Source organism: Corylus avellana, chromosome 1 (assembly GCF_965113065.1).
Source record: "Corylus avellana chromosome 1, dhCorAvel1.hap1.2, whole genome shotgun sequence".
NCBI lineage: Eukaryota > Viridiplantae > Streptophyta > Magnoliopsida > Fagales > Betulaceae > Corylus > Corylus avellana.
In genome coordinates, this window is record NC_142490.1 from 3,382,913 (window position 1) to 3,398,538 (window position 15,626).

At 35.1% G+C, this 15,626-nt stretch overlaps 1 protein-coding gene across 1 annotated transcript; it reads left to right on the top strand.

Moving 5' to 3' along the window:
- Window positions 1–5,151: 5,151 nt before the first annotated feature.
- ERMO2 (Sec23/Sec24 protein transport family protein) lies at window positions 5,152–14,715 on the top strand. The gene is given in 15 exon segments (XM_059581394.2): window positions 5,152–5,268; window positions 6,403–7,496; window positions 7,584–7,722; window positions 7,922–8,112; window positions 8,837–8,944; window positions 9,043–9,246; window positions 9,418–9,649; window positions 10,583–10,732; window positions 11,232–11,388; window positions 12,073–12,200; window positions 12,296–12,618; window positions 12,705–12,893; window positions 13,689–13,816; window positions 13,818–13,955; window positions 14,295–14,715. Coding segments are annotated over 14 exon segments (3,171 nt in total). The 5' UTR covers window positions 5,152–5,268; window positions 6,403–6,455; the 3' UTR covers window positions 14,338–14,715.
- The last annotated feature ends 911 nt before the right edge of the window (window positions 14,716–15,626 follow it).

Here is a 15,626-nt window from a genome sequence, read left to right on the forward strand (position 1 = left end):
TTAATTGTTTTCTTTTTCTTTTTTCCTTGGATAAAACTTCATTGTTATGCCAAATTGTAAACCAATAATGATCAATGGCCTAAAATTCTTGGATGTATTGTGGACGACGTTTTTGGCTTAAAAAAAAAAAAAAAAAAAATCCTTATATGTAATCATATGATATGATAAATATATTGATATACCTAAAAAAAAATGTTGATATGTCGTTTAAAATTTTTAAATAACGGACACCCGATATACCGTTAAATGTAACAAAACAAACTCTTGAATATAAAATGACTCATCTCTATTTCGAGAGAAATATATTCGGACTTTCATACAACAAAGAAAAAAGAGAATTTAGGGATTCTTATTGATAACTTCCTTATGATTGTAAAATTGTCTATGTCTTTAACATTTGTTATTTAATATTCATGTATACAAACTATCAAGTCACCAGCTCCTTATTTGTAGGGCTTTGATACCAACAAGCCTTGGGGGCTTATTCATTAGAAAGTCATGGGGGCTCAATGACTAAGGGTGCATTTAAGATTACGATTTCGTAAGGATAATTTGTGTTTTTAAAATATATCTTAAAACGTAAGGTATTTGGCATTGCGATTTAAAAAGTATTTAATTTAAAATAATAAAAAATCTGCGATTTCTATAAGTAGTCTATAATGTGCTTATTTGAAAAATAGCGAATTTAAACCAAAATCACGATTTTGCATAACAAATATTTGGTAAAAAACAAACGCTTTTGTCATTTTAAAAAGTAACGATTTTAAAAACACATTTTTAAAAATCTTACTTATTAAAACCGCAATTCTAAATGAACCCTAACTCTACACCAAGTTCGAGACTAAATGACACACCTTCATCTCTATGAGACACACCACAATCGATTCTCTATCCTATCAGGTCAGGTAATGACCTTCCATGCTATAAACCACCCTATATTCCCTCAACAAGAAGTCCGGTTGGAGAACCCTAAAGCCCTAAGAGAGAAAGGGCGTGAATACCAGCTTATATATAGAGGATGAGACCCTGCATCAAGTATGCGATCCAACTCTTAGAATGTGTTTGGTAAGGGTGTACAAGTAGCTAGTTATTAATAGCCTAATAACCATTAACCGTATAAATTATTTTTGTAGGCAGTTGGAAAATATAGAGGATGAGATCCTGCATCAAGTATGCCATCCAACTCTTAGAATGTGTTTGGTAAGGGTGTACAAGTAGCTAGTTATTAATAGCCTAATAATCATTAACCGCATAAATTGTTTTTCTAGGTAGTTGGAAAAAAGTGGTATATGGTGGTACGGTTAGTGGATTTATGGATAGGTAGAGGCGGTTATTATCATATATTATCATATATTATATATATAAAAGCCAAGTTTTGATGTAGAGAGTGCTTAGAATTGCGACACGTGTTTATATTAGAATTGCGACATGTGTCCATATTTATTATTATATATATAAAAGCCGAGTTTTGATGTAGAGAGTGCTTAGAATTGCGACACGTGTCTATATTAGAATTGCGACATGTATCCATATTTATTAAAAATCTTAAATTTTATTTTGTATGATTAATTTATTAAAAGATTTGTCGTGTCCATATTTATTAAAAATCTTAAATTTTATTTTGTATGATTAATTTATTAAAAGATTTGTCGTGTCCATATTTTTTAATTGCTGTTTTCCTCTTCTTCCAATGAGATTGAAAGTTTATTTGATCAGTTTTATGAAAATATATGCGACTCCGAACTATGATTTAAGGTATGAGATATTTGAGATGAATGTATCTTTGTGCTTTTATGTATAAATTTTTAGCAATTGTGAATTGATGATCTTTAGTTTGTTTCTTGAGAATTTTTTTTGTACCAAACACCGTTTTAAATTAGAGATTAGGTATAATATGTTTCCATTTTGTTTTGTGAAATTTTTTGTTCAGCCTATTTATTTTATTTTTTATTTTTTTCATTTGCTTTTTTGAATGTTCAGAATTATGAGTTTTATTTTTATTAAAATATAATAGGTATTACACCAAAAATATTAAAATTTTATGCTAATTTTATATTAGTACTTTGATAATCAAAATTCATGGTTTCTTGCCTTCTTCTTTTTTTTTTTCCTTTCTTTATTCTTTTCATTTTAAACTACACATATGGGGACGAATTTAGGTTGTTTTAATTTATTTTTTAGATTAAGGGAAGATTGAAATGATTTATTTGATTGTATTAAATATTGAGTGAAAGATTTTGTTATTTTTGTATCCATAAAATAAATAAATAAAAAAAATTTGTTATTTTGCTTTGTATTATTTTTTAAATGTCTAGAATTTTATGAGTTTTATTTGTTTTGAAATATAATAGGTATTACACAAAAACCTGTTGGGTTTAGGGTTACTCTCAGTTTTGCTACCATTCTCAATATATTGTTATAGGATTTAGGATTTAGGGTTACTGTTCTAATTTATATATTATTTTTCATTCAAATTTCTTATTGTTCTTTTGTAAATTTAATTGACTTTGTTGTTCATTATGTTTTTTTGTGTTCCAATATTCCTTCTACAATTTTTTATCTCTTTCTTTAATGAAAGAAATAAAACTACTCCTATGATAATAAATATTTTAATATGTTTTATGGGTCTTATGATTTAAGGGTCTTATGTTTTAACTCATTCCAGCTGGTTTTAAATTACACATATGAAAATTTTTTAATATGTTTTAATTTATATGGATTAAAACTAAAATTATATATGGTTCTTATGATAGTATATTTTTATGTGATTTATATATTCATGCAAACTTCTGTGTAATTGTGTCACTATGTTCAACAATATGCTGTTGAATAACCTTTTGTATTTTTATTTTTTTTATATTGAAATAGGCATGATAGATTTGACCTATAAAAAAAAAAATACAATGGAGATGTGTTTTAAGTTTTAAAATCAAATTATAATGAATAATCTCGCGCATAGTGCGAGTTCTAAGCTAGTATATAATAATAATAATCTACCAAAACGACTTCGTTTTGATGTTTTATACCATAAAATAAGACATAAATAATAAAAAACCCCATTTAAAATTAACTATATAAAAGATGTTCAAGGTAGGTCAAAACACAAAAATAGGCTCATGCCTAAAAAGAAGTTATGCGATGTGGTTTTGGGTTTCAATAACCGCTAGCTTATGGTTATTTCAAAATTGCTAACCCCTAAGACGGTGTAGTTGCAATTACTAAAATTTGATAACCGCTTAAGCAATTGCGGTTAGAGACAATAAACACTAATCGTAATTGCTTGTACGCCCATCACATTTGGCAATATAATTGTGCAGACCAAAAGCAGTTTTAAACTAAATCGTATAAAATTTTTGGTTTGAGTGTGTATTTGTTTTTCAATAATAAACTATGTTTGTTTTTTTTTTTTTTTTTTTGTTTTTTTTTTTTTGTTTTTGTTTTGTTTTTGTTTTGTTTTTTTTTTTAATTTGGTTTTAAAAATATATTAACAAATAACTTAAAACACAAAACATTCATCCATATCACATTAATTTTTTTTTTTTTTTTTTTATTAATTTTTTTTTAAACTTAAAAAAAAGGATAAAATCTACTTAACCCCTCAAACTACCACCACAATGACAATCAACCCCTCAAACTATCAATTACGACAATTTACCCAAAAACTACCAAAACAATGACAATGTACCCCCCTAATGCTAGCAAAATGATGAAATTACCCCTATAAATTTGTTAATAAGACTAAAATACCCTTAAAAATTTGAAAAAAAAATTAAAATTTAGTATTTTTTTAATAAGGGTAATTCCGTCATTTTATTTAAAGTTAGAGGTACATTATCATTGTTTTGGTAGTTTATAGGATAAATTATCGCAATTAATAGTTTAAAAATAGATTATCATTAGGGTGATAGTTTGAAAAAGCTAAATAGACTTTATCCTTTAAAAATAAAAAAAAATAAAAAAAATGGAAACACCCCCACTCGAAAACCGGCTCCTCTCCGTTTCAAGTGAAATGGAGAGGAGCGAGTGCCACGTCTTTTTAAAAAAACAAATGGCTAGTTAACGGCGGAAAAGAAAAAATGTTGAAGTTAACGGGTTCTGAAATTGTGCGCTGTCGTTTTGCCATTGTTTCGCCGGTGGACATCATCTTCGTCTCCGGTTGCGGATTTGGAGGTGAGGAACGCCATGATATTCACTAGAGATGACTCTCTCCCTTTCGCTGACACCATGGCCGTACGAATTGAAACGGCAGGGTTCTCTGCGTTGGCAACCATTCCTTCGTTGAGGTTCTTCATCATCATCATCATTCTCCTATTCCCATTTTGTGACTGTGTGAGTAGAGTGCGCTCTTGTTAAGTCGTTTGCATTGCATCACCAACAATTGCTTCTTTTGAGTATAAGCTGATAATACTGCTAAGAAATTTGTTCGAGTCTGATAGGTTCCAATCAAAGCAAATCAACGAAACTCACAAACGAATGAGAAACAGAGCAAGAACTAAATCGCAAACAACTGCTTAGAAAAATTTCACAACTTTTTCTTTTTCTTTTCTTTTATCTTGGCGTGAAGTGAACCCAAAAACAGTATTCAAAGTGCACACTCACACACTCACAAAATGGGTATAAGAGAATGATGATGATGATGAAGAACCCGAACGAAGGAATGGTTGCAATTTGCAAACAAGGAGAACCCTGCCGTTTCTTACTGCCATGGAGTCAGTCAGCGAAAGGGAGAGATTCATCGCTAGTGAATACGACGGCGTTCTTAAACTTCAAGTCCGCAACCGGAGAAGACGACAAAAAAAGAAGACGGAGAAGAAGATGATGTCCGCCGGCAAAACGACGACGGTTGTCGCCGAGAGTCGAGACCAGTGTGTAAAAAGCTTCATGGGTACTGACGGAGAGCGCACACACTTCCTGACTTCCGGAGCCCGTTTAACTTCAACATTTTCTTTTCCTCCGTTAATTAGCTGTTTTTTTTTAAAAAAAAGACGTGGCAATTTGTCACCCTTAGATCAGATCTGGGCCATTAACTGGCAACGGAGAGGATCCGGATCCCCACAAACGTTAGGCTGAGGCACAATACATCACAAAAGGAGAGGTATAAATAAACTAATTAAATTACTGATTCAATATTAATTAGTTAGAAAAAAAAAATATAAGCTAAAGCTAACTCCCCGTATTTGTATCCAACTCGATACAGCACGCACGCTCTCGCATCCTGCGACTGTCCCGTTGTCCGTCTCTTCTCCTCCGATCCGTCCCAGGTGTCAGGTGACGCTCTCTTCTCTAACCGATCTCGATCTCTTGCAAATCTCTCTTTGCCTTCTTTCTCTGTGGGAGATCTGTCCACGTAAAAAATTGCGTGTGTTTTTTGTCGTTTTGGGTGCTCGAACTTAATTGCTCCCTGTGTATCTGTTTCCTAGTTTGTCAATATAGAGCGAAAGTCAGTTTAATTGCGCATTAAATTTGATGGGTATTCGTTGTTTCATTGATTTAATCAGATTCCAATCGTCAAAGCTGGTTTGCTATACGAATTGTTAAGGATTTGATCATTTTGGTCTAGTGGGCATTGTGAGTTTTGGTTTTAATGTTTGTTTGAACTGTATGTAAGTCTGTGTCTTCAGTTGTTGTGGACTCTGGGGACTGGGGATTCTGAGGATCAGCTATTATGATCCAATTTGAGGTTTTGGCTATTAAAAAAACAGTTGCGTGATATCACTTGTTACTCCATTGCTGAATATTTCCCATTATTTGGATGCAGCCATTCTATTCTAACCCAGTTGTGATTTTTTTATGATGCTTTCTTAATGATGCTTATAGTTCAAAAGTATTGCACGAGATTTGTAGATATACATGTGTGTGTGCGCGCAAGCAACCGTGGCTTTTTGCTGAATTTGTATGGTAGAATGGCTGGCAAAGTAAGCACCTGAGAATAGATGAGTTTGACTTAACATTTTCTGAAGATTGGTTGTTGATGGGTTCCATGCGTAATTGATTATTTGAGTTTGACTTTAAATCGACACTACTTCTATAATGATAGTGTTACTTCTATCTTCTTTCCCATTTATTTTCTGGGAGGATAGCTGAAGATAAGTGCTCTGTGTCAGCTAGAGACTGGGCATTTTATTGTTCACTATCCAATGCATTACTTGCTTAAGCTCTGGGTATTTGGCCAACAAATAGATTAAATGCTTATCCTTTCTGTAGTCACCGATGAGGTTGGTGCAAGGATTCTACTCTACCTATGTTGATTCTTTAATCGATGTTTAGATGTGCTTTGCATTGTTATGGTTGTTCCTATCTCATGATGTTTTGAATGTCTCTTTAAGGGTGACATAATGATTTTTTATTGCTGCTTTGTATGAACCATAATGACTCTTGTGTTTCTTGCTGTCATGGGTTTAGGTCATGGTACTGTTGCTATAACAAAAAGACCAAGTGATTATTGATAAAAACCCATGGGGACTGAAAATCGTGGTCGTCCTCAATTTCCTGCAAGACCTGCTGCTACGCCTTTTGCTGCTGCTCCTCCTCCTCAGAATATGATGCCTTTTTCATCATCTGGTCCTCTGGTTGGATCAGAGGCCTCTGGTTTCAGACCTACTCCACCAGCTGCTCCCCTTCCTACAGTGCCTTCATCCACGCCGGTGGTTGGATCACAGGCCTCTGGTTTTAGATCTCCCCCGCTAGCTAGGTTTAACGATCCATCTGTACCTCCTCCACCAACGTCAAATATCCCACCTCCTGTTGGACTGTACCAGCGTTTTTCAGCATCACCTTTTCCTTCAGCAGCTCAAGCACCTCTTTCACATGCCCCACCTTTGGGGCAACCAGTAGCTCAACCTCCTGCTCCACCAGCTTCTCTTCGTCCGCAGTCTCAGATACCTCCAGTGCCAATGGGATCTCCACCTCAAAGTATAAGTTTTTCTTCGCCCAATGTGAATGTTCCATACTCTTCATCAGATTCAACATTTCCAGCTCCAAGGCCAAATTTTCAGTCATCATTTCCTGGATATGCCCGTATGCAGTCTAATGCAGATTTACAAGCTCCGCCTATACAGTCTCCTTTTCCTCCTCACCAAGGAGGTTATGCACCTGCCCCTCCAGCTTCTTCCTCTCCTTTTCTTACTCATCAAGGAGGCTATATTCCACCCATGCCAGTGGCTGCACCACTGGGTCTGCAGTCAAGGGACCAAATGCAGCATCTTGGCTCTGGACCTCCTATTGGTTCCATCCAAGGTTTGATGGAAGATTTCAGCTCACTCTCTGTTGGGTCTGTTCCTGGATCAGTTGATCCAGGAATTGATCTTAAAGCACTGCCAAGGCCATTAGATGGTGATGTGGAACCAAAATTGTTCACTGAGATGTATCCCATGAATTGCGATCCTAGATATCTACGACTTACAACAAGTGCTATTCCGAATTCCGCGTCTTTGGTATCAAGGTGGCATTTGCCTCTCGGAGCTGTTGTTTGTCCACTTGCAGAAGCTCCTGATGGGGTGGGTGTCTCTCTAAACTCAATATGATAAGAGGGCCAAAATTGGACGTACTGTGATTATCTTTTTAATTGCTGTTCTTATCTTCAGGAAGAAGTGCCAGTAGTTAATTTCGTTTCAACGGGAATTATTCGCTGTAGAAGATGTCGTACATATGTCAATCCTTTTGTGACATTTACAGATGCTGGGAGAAAGTGGCGCTGCAACATCTGTTCATTACTAAATGATGGTAAATTTCAACTTATTTGCTTCCCCTCATCCCCAAGAAAAAGGAAAAACCACACAAAAAATAGGGAAGTTGTTAATTAACTCAAATGAAAATAAATGATGTGTGAAAGAAACTTGTTTTGAGATTAGCATCTTGTACCTTCTTCTGAGATTAAAATGGTAGCTGAGCTTATCTAATTTTTCTCGACTTTCTTTTTCAGTTCCTGGTGAGTATTTTGCTCATTTGGATGCAACTGGCAGAAGAATTGATTTGAATCAGCGGCCAGAGCTTACAAAGGGTAGTGTGGAATTTGTTGCTCCAACTGAATACATGATGCGGCCGCCCATGCCTCCAGTATATTTTTTCCTCATTGATGTGTCGATATCTGCAGTCAGAAGTGGTATGATTGAGGTAGGCACTTCCAGTTATATGGTAGATACAGCCACTGAAATTTTAGGACTAATATGTCTCATGCTATATTATCACTAATATGTCTCATGCTATATTATCACATATGTATGGGAAATGTATGCATTATTTGTGTACTATGCATATTATTGTAAGTTATTATGGTATATTGATGCATGCTTTTCGAATCTAAAAGAAATATTGATTGTGGGTTTCCTAGTTCATTTATTACGTAGTTATATATCAAAAAAAATAGATGACATATTGTTGCTTGGTCTATGTCGCATGTTTTGTGCAAACGTATGATGAGTAGGCACCATTAGTTCTTGTAGCCACGTGTTACCTCACCTCCTTTAAGTGAGGGGCATGTCTTGGGTTCAACTCATGGTAGGAGAGGTGGGATTCCCCTAGAGGAGAGGGGGGGACGCCTTCCTCACATAGTCCAGCCTAGTATAGTTTTGGGCATTTTCTCTTACATGGCATTGATACAGTAGGTCACAGTTTCCCCATTAAAGTCGGAGTGATATGATTGTGAAAATTCCCTTGGTAAGGTGTTTTTCATTTAATTATCATTATTATTTAGCAGATTATTCTTTAAAACATTTAAATAGAAAAAATATTGGGCCTCTGTGTCGTTGTTTGGGTCTTGACATTAGTAATAAATAGGGAATCTATGTGTGTGTGTGCATAATTTGAATTTATGTTTACCTCTAACATTCTTATGCAGGTTGTGGCCCAAACGATCAGATCTTGTTTGGATGAGCTACCTGGCTACCCCAGAACACAAATTGGATTTGCAACTTTTGACAGTGCGATACATTTTTATAATATGAAGGCATGCAATTTCTGTTACTACCAATTAATATAGCTTAATTCTTTTTTCTAATTCAGCCAAAATACTTGCTGAATATTTTGTGGGTTTTCCATGTGCAGTCATCTTTGGCACAGCCACAAATGATGGTTGTCTCAGATCTGGATGACATATTTTTACCATTGCCAGATGATCTCCTTGTCAATTTGTCTGAATCAAGAAGTGTTGTGGAAACATTCCTGGATAGCTTGCCCTCCATGTTTCAGGACAATGTGAATGTGGAATCTGCTTTTGGTCCTGCTCTTAAAGGAGCTTTCATGGTTATGGTGAGTTTTACCCATGCACGCCACTTTAACTTTGGCCGATGATGAGTTATATCTTATTTTCTTGATAATTTTTGTATTTCCAGAGTAATGTGGTCATCAAATTATTTCTTATTCCTCCACAAAGTACTTTGGTTATTCAATCACTCTGAATTAACCCGTCTCTCTCTGCAGAGCCAACTTGGGGGAAAATTGTTAATATTTCAAAACACACTGCCATCTCTTGGTGTTGGCCGCTTAAAATTGCGTGGGGACGATCTTCGTGTTTATGGAACAGATAAAGAACAAACGTTAAGACTTCCTGAAGATCCCTTTTACAAGCAAATGGCTGCTGAATTAACTAAGTACCAGATAGCAGTGAATTTATATGCGTTCAGTGACAAGTACACTGATATAGCCTCTCTAGGTACATGTTATGATTTCTGTTACTCTATTTTCTGTTTAGGTGACTTAAGTCAAAGCTATATTGAAAAAAATTGAAGACCTTCTGTCGATACTTCTTGACTCTTCGCTAAAACGTTATGTACTTCAAACATGTTTTCCAGTATGTGTGATGAATTATATTGGAAGTATGGTTCTATGATATATTTTGCATTTAGCTATTACATTTGAAGCTTGCTTGTCTCTCATTCTCCACCTCTTGATATTTTTTGGAGGATATTTTGAGTATGTGTATACAGAACTTTTTCAGTACCTTTAATGTAGTGTGCCTGGCCTGAAACTGATACTGACATAGGAATGTTGATTGGTCAGCTAAAGAGTTCAACATTCTAAACATCAGGTTGATTATATGAGCATTGGCTATTAGATGTGTTCCTAAATTTGTAACTTGAAGTAAAAATTGAGTTGTGGGTGTAGTTCTTAAATCAGATGCTTTACTATCAGATTTTTGCAATGTCTGTTTTAAAGATTTTCTTAATCTTCCTTTGTTTGGTGGATCTTACTCAACCATTTTATGCAGAGGATGTACTGATAATACTACTTATGGACTTGAATTTTGGGTCTGAAATACATATGCAGGATGCTTTCTTTTGGTAATTTTTGGCGTTGACTATGTAACATGGACCTATTATGGAACGAGTCATATTTATTGATTTTAAAGTAAACTGTAAGCTCTCAGTAGTTTTGTTTTGTTTTGTTTTGTTTTTTTTTTTTTTTTCCTACTATCTCTAGGCATCATTGCTCTGTTTATTTGTATTTTTCCGACTGTTTCCCATGTATCTACAAACTTCATCAATTCCTAGGCTGCAAAAGTTTTGACCTATGAGGTTTAAACTTAACTGGTATTTAAAATATATGAGACGTAATATTTATTATTATTTACTATCATTCAATGTAGGAACTCTGGCAAAATATACTGGAGGTCAGGTGAATTATTATCCAAGCTTCCAATCTGCCATTCATGGAAAAAAGTTGAGGCATGAGTTAACCAGAGACCTTACACGGGAAACCGCCTGGGAAGCTGTCATGCGCATAAGATGTGGAAAAGGTAACCTGTTCATGATGCTCCATGAACATCTTTATCCTATACATACCACATGCATAAGTACATAGCCATAATACATACATAAAAAATCACACACATCATTTGATGGGTGCCCTAGTGAGAATGATAGGGCCTCATAACTCTAGGTATCAAATGGTTATTCTGTACAATGATTTAAAGCTTTTAGTGGCTTGTGGAGTTATTAAAGGAGAATGATGATGGGAAAAAAATATGAAATGATGTTTTCCTTCCTCAAAGAAGTGATTTTTTTTTTTTTTTCTAGCTTACATTTTTAGTTATGTTGTCTTAAAAAGTAAAGACAGGTGACTCTCTGAAATAGTGTAGATCTATTCTGATGGTTTTGGTTAAAGTATAACAACATCATGCGATGTACATAGGGGGAGCTCCAATGGAAAACTGCCTTATCATATATAATTTATACATAGGAGTTGATGATTATTTTCGTTCTTAATCTGCTGATTATGTATGTTTGTACTTCTAGGGGTCCGCTTTACATCTTATCACGGGAACTTTATGCTAAGATCTACGGATCTAATGGCGCTTCCAGCTGTAGATTGTGATAAAGCATATGCAATGCAATTATCTCTTGAAGAGACATTACTGACGACTCAGACAGTATATTTCCAAGTTGCCTTGCTGTATCCTTGTGTTGGAAATGCTTGATATATATTCTGACGTACAAGGTGTTTCAATGTTTCATGAGTAATATAGCTAAAAATTACTGATGATTTCTTTTTACATAAACCCTATTTCATTTCTGAGGCCATTTGCTTATGCAGTCTGACTGAGAAACGAGAAAAAACAAATTGTGTTTGACAGTTGTAGCCATTGAAATGACTAATTGATGGGCTCTCTTCACCCACTTATAATTTGCATAAGAGATCCTTTGAAACAAGAAAGTCACTGCAGCTCTATTTTTCAGCAAACTATTACATTTGATGGTTCTTGTGCTGATATTCATGTTCCTGGATATCCAGGGGATTATTTTAGAATTATTCATTATAATCTTCCTTTATTCAGCAAACTTTGATGTTGTATGGTTTCCATGTTGTGATGATCACATTCCTTGATATTTAAGAGACCTTTTAAGTCTAATTTTCTTCTGTTAGGCATGAGAACAAATACCCATGTTGATTTTTGTTTATATGATCTTCTCCATTTCACCAAATTTGCTTTGGGACATTGTTTCTTGTTATGGCCTTTTTTTTTTTTTTCAATGACTCATTTGACTTTCTATATTGTGGGGAGTTCCATTGATTACTATTGTTTTGGACATATTCATAAAGGTTTCTGGTTATCAAAATGTCCTTAACAATTAATAGATATACGGCATCTTGTGGAGAAAGGCGTATTAGAGTGCACACGGCAGCTGCGCCAGTTGTTGCAGATCTGGGTGAGATGTATCGTCAGGCTGATGCCGGTGCCATTGTCTCCTTGTTTAGCAGGCTTGGTACAGTTAAACTGGACCCTTCTGCTATTGATGTCATGTTATTGTTGATCCTGATTTTTTGTTCTTTTTGTAACATTAATTGAAATAACTTGCAGCAATTGAGAAAACATTGTCACATAAGCTGGAAGATGCGCGAAACTCTGTGCAACTAAGAATCGTCAAAGCCCTTAAAGAATATCGAAATCTCTATGCTGTGCAACATCGCTTGGGAGGCAGGATGATATATCCAGAGTCTCTGAAGTTCTTGCCTTTGTATGGATTAGCAATTTGTAGATCAACACCTCTTCGTGGAGGGTACGCTGATGCTTCACTTGATGAACGCTGTTCAGCAGGTTACACAATGATGACTCTACCAGTTAAGAAATTGTTAAAGCTTCTATATCCGAGCTTAATTCGACTTGATGAGCATCTTTTGAAGGTATGAATCACTGGACTCAAAGTATGCACTCGTGATGTATTTAATGTGGAAATCCTCAGAATTGTTTCTGCTCCTCATATTTGCAGGCATCTGCTCAGGTTGATGACTTAAAAAACCTTGACAAAAGGTTACCGCTGGCTGCTGAAAACTTGGATCCCAGAGGTCTTTATTTATATGATGACGGATTTCGGTTTTTCATATGGTTTGGTAAAGCTCTTTCACCTGATGTAGCTATGAGTTTACTTGGGGCAGACTTTGCTGCAGAATTATCAAAGGTACGATGGATCCCCAGAAATAAAGTTTAAAAAAGAAGAAGAGATGCTTCTGATGGTACATCCAAAAAAGAAAGAAAGTGTACAACGATCTTTGTTGTTATTTGTCGTCTCAACCTGGAGGCTTGCACCATTTTCTTAGCAACTTTATACGTATTTAGCTGAACCTTTTTTTCCCTTACGCTGTGGACTCTGATTCCCCCTATACATGTCCTCATGGGCTGTTTGGGAAATTCCTAGAGTGTTTCAGCTTGGGTCCAATCTTGCTGTCTTGTTTTTATAAACAGTGTTGTAGTTTGTCAATCTTAACCAGCCTTTTCTTGGTCCGAGGTCTCTGCGACATCTAAGGTGGAATTTTCAAATACATTTGAGCCTTTATACAACAAAAAGCTTTTCTACCAACAATCAAATTCTGAATTGGTCACTTATCCACAGCTGACCAGCTTCTGGGGTCCCTTAACAACTTATAGAGAAATTCACTTGAGAATTGTGCCTCCCTCCAAAGTTCTTTATTTTCACTTAAAATAAGAATAGTCATTTTAGCACTTTCTGCGATTTGAATGCCTTGGTTTTATTAAATGCAGTACTGGTGCTTAATTTTATTTAATTAGTGTAGATGTGGTTGCTTTGCTCAGCCATTTGTTTAGTATATCGTTGAAAACATTTTATAATCTTCAGTGTTTCATGAAGTCCCTTAAATGCGTGCCTGAAGAACTTTTACCTCAATCTTATTAAACTTACCTTTTCCTGCAAGTTAATCAAGATGTAATTGACTTGTTTCTTTTTTCTGAGAATCAGGCTACCCTTTACGAACATGATAATGAAATGTCGAGGAAGCTGATTAGGATACTTGAGAAATTTAGAGAAAGGGACCCTTCATATTACCCACTGTGTCATCTTGTAAGACAAGGTGAGCAGCCCAGAGAAGGCTTCCTTCTTCTTTCCAATCTTGTTGAGGACCAGATGGGCGGTACAAATGGTTATGTGGATTGGATTCTACAAATACACCGGCAAGTTCAGCAAAATGGATAATATAACAAGTTCAGAGAAATCTATGATACACAGGTAACGACTTCTAAAGTTGATTTTGGCACTTACTTTCGTGGTTGCTTCAGAATGCATTCAATGTGCTCTACAGCTCAGTTATAAGTTATATCTTTTTGCATGGTAGAATATTCTTTGCATAGTAGAACATACAACACAATATTTTTGAGGTTAAAGTGCACTTGCTTTTTCTTTGGGGGCGGTGGGAGGCAACGAAAGGGGGATGACATTGGAAATTTAGGAACTATATAAAAATTATAAACAGCTTATTCATAACAACCATTTCTCTGTTTTAAAACTACAATTTGTTAGTGAAATGATTTTTGCTTTCTGATGTCATCCTTTACTTGAATTCTGCAGGGACTTAACGGGGGGCATGTTCTGTGCCTCATCTGTAAATTGATGGAACCCTTGAATTCAGACAAGGGTTCCCCTTGAGAAGCATCAATGGTTTAGATGATGAATTTGTCACCATAAATATCGATCGATTTGTTTGTCCACTATAGGATGTAATAATTAGGGGAGATGTAGTTAGTGATATAATCTTATGCTCTGCTTGTTTTCAAATTGAGAAGGAAAAAAAGATCAAATTTTTGTATGCGACATCATGACTATTTTCGGCAATTTTTCTAAGTTGTGTTGTATTTTGATTTTTTTTCCCCAACATACCATAATTGTCTGGTAGAGGTTCTTTCTGCAACAGCTAGCTCACTAAATTATTGGATTTTGTTCAGTTACAATGATAATTTTATTTTGATATTTGAAGAAGCATTTGTTCCCTTTTGTTATCTTTGGCTTTGCATCAATCCACTTATTGATGCATTTAGCAAGCTCCCTGTGCTGCATATTTTGGTGTTATAGCTCAAAACTATCAGATCAGCGGTGTTGGGCAAACACTAGAAATGACTCGTTGGAGCTGATTACCAACCCCAAGAAGCATATTCAGTTGCTTCTCCCCTTTAATTTCAAAACAGGTCTTTGAAATGGATTCGAATCTCTAGCAATTTGTTGTTTAGATTGTTAGTTATTCTCATAGCAAATATGAGAGTTTTTTATGTGGTTCACCTGTCCAAGCAGGGGAGCAGACTATTAGACTATCCAAGGTTTGTTCAGGTAGATAAGTCTTATAAGAGCTATCTCATATTTATTATTTGAATTGTTAGCAATCTGAATAATAAAATTACTGAGGATCCCTATCTTGTGATGCTTTCCTATTCTGTCACTCAAGCGATGATGCTTTCTATTTTGTCACTCAAGAACCTTTATAGCATCTTTGCTGTTGAAAAGGTCAATCTCAATTCTGCAAGCTTCCAGCTAACCAGATGACATAGGCAAAGAGAGTATCTTCATCAACAAAAAAAAGAACCCGTCACGAATCTTATCAAGTAATGTTATCAAGGAAAATGCCACATTGCTTGCCATGTGGCTGTTTATATTTTAATGGTTAACGTAATAAGTGTCATGTAGATTGTTATATCATTTTTAAATTCTCAAAATAAATCAAAAAGTTGAAAAAGAGAAAATGGTAACAAATAAGAGACTTTACCATTTAAGGCCGGAAATTAGGACATAAGATCAACTAGGTTGGAATAGGTATTATCCCCCTTTTTTTTTTTTTTTAAGAAGAATCAATTCAATTTGTAACTCTCTTTGAATTCTTTAATTATATTAAAAATTTCATACGTCTGTGTA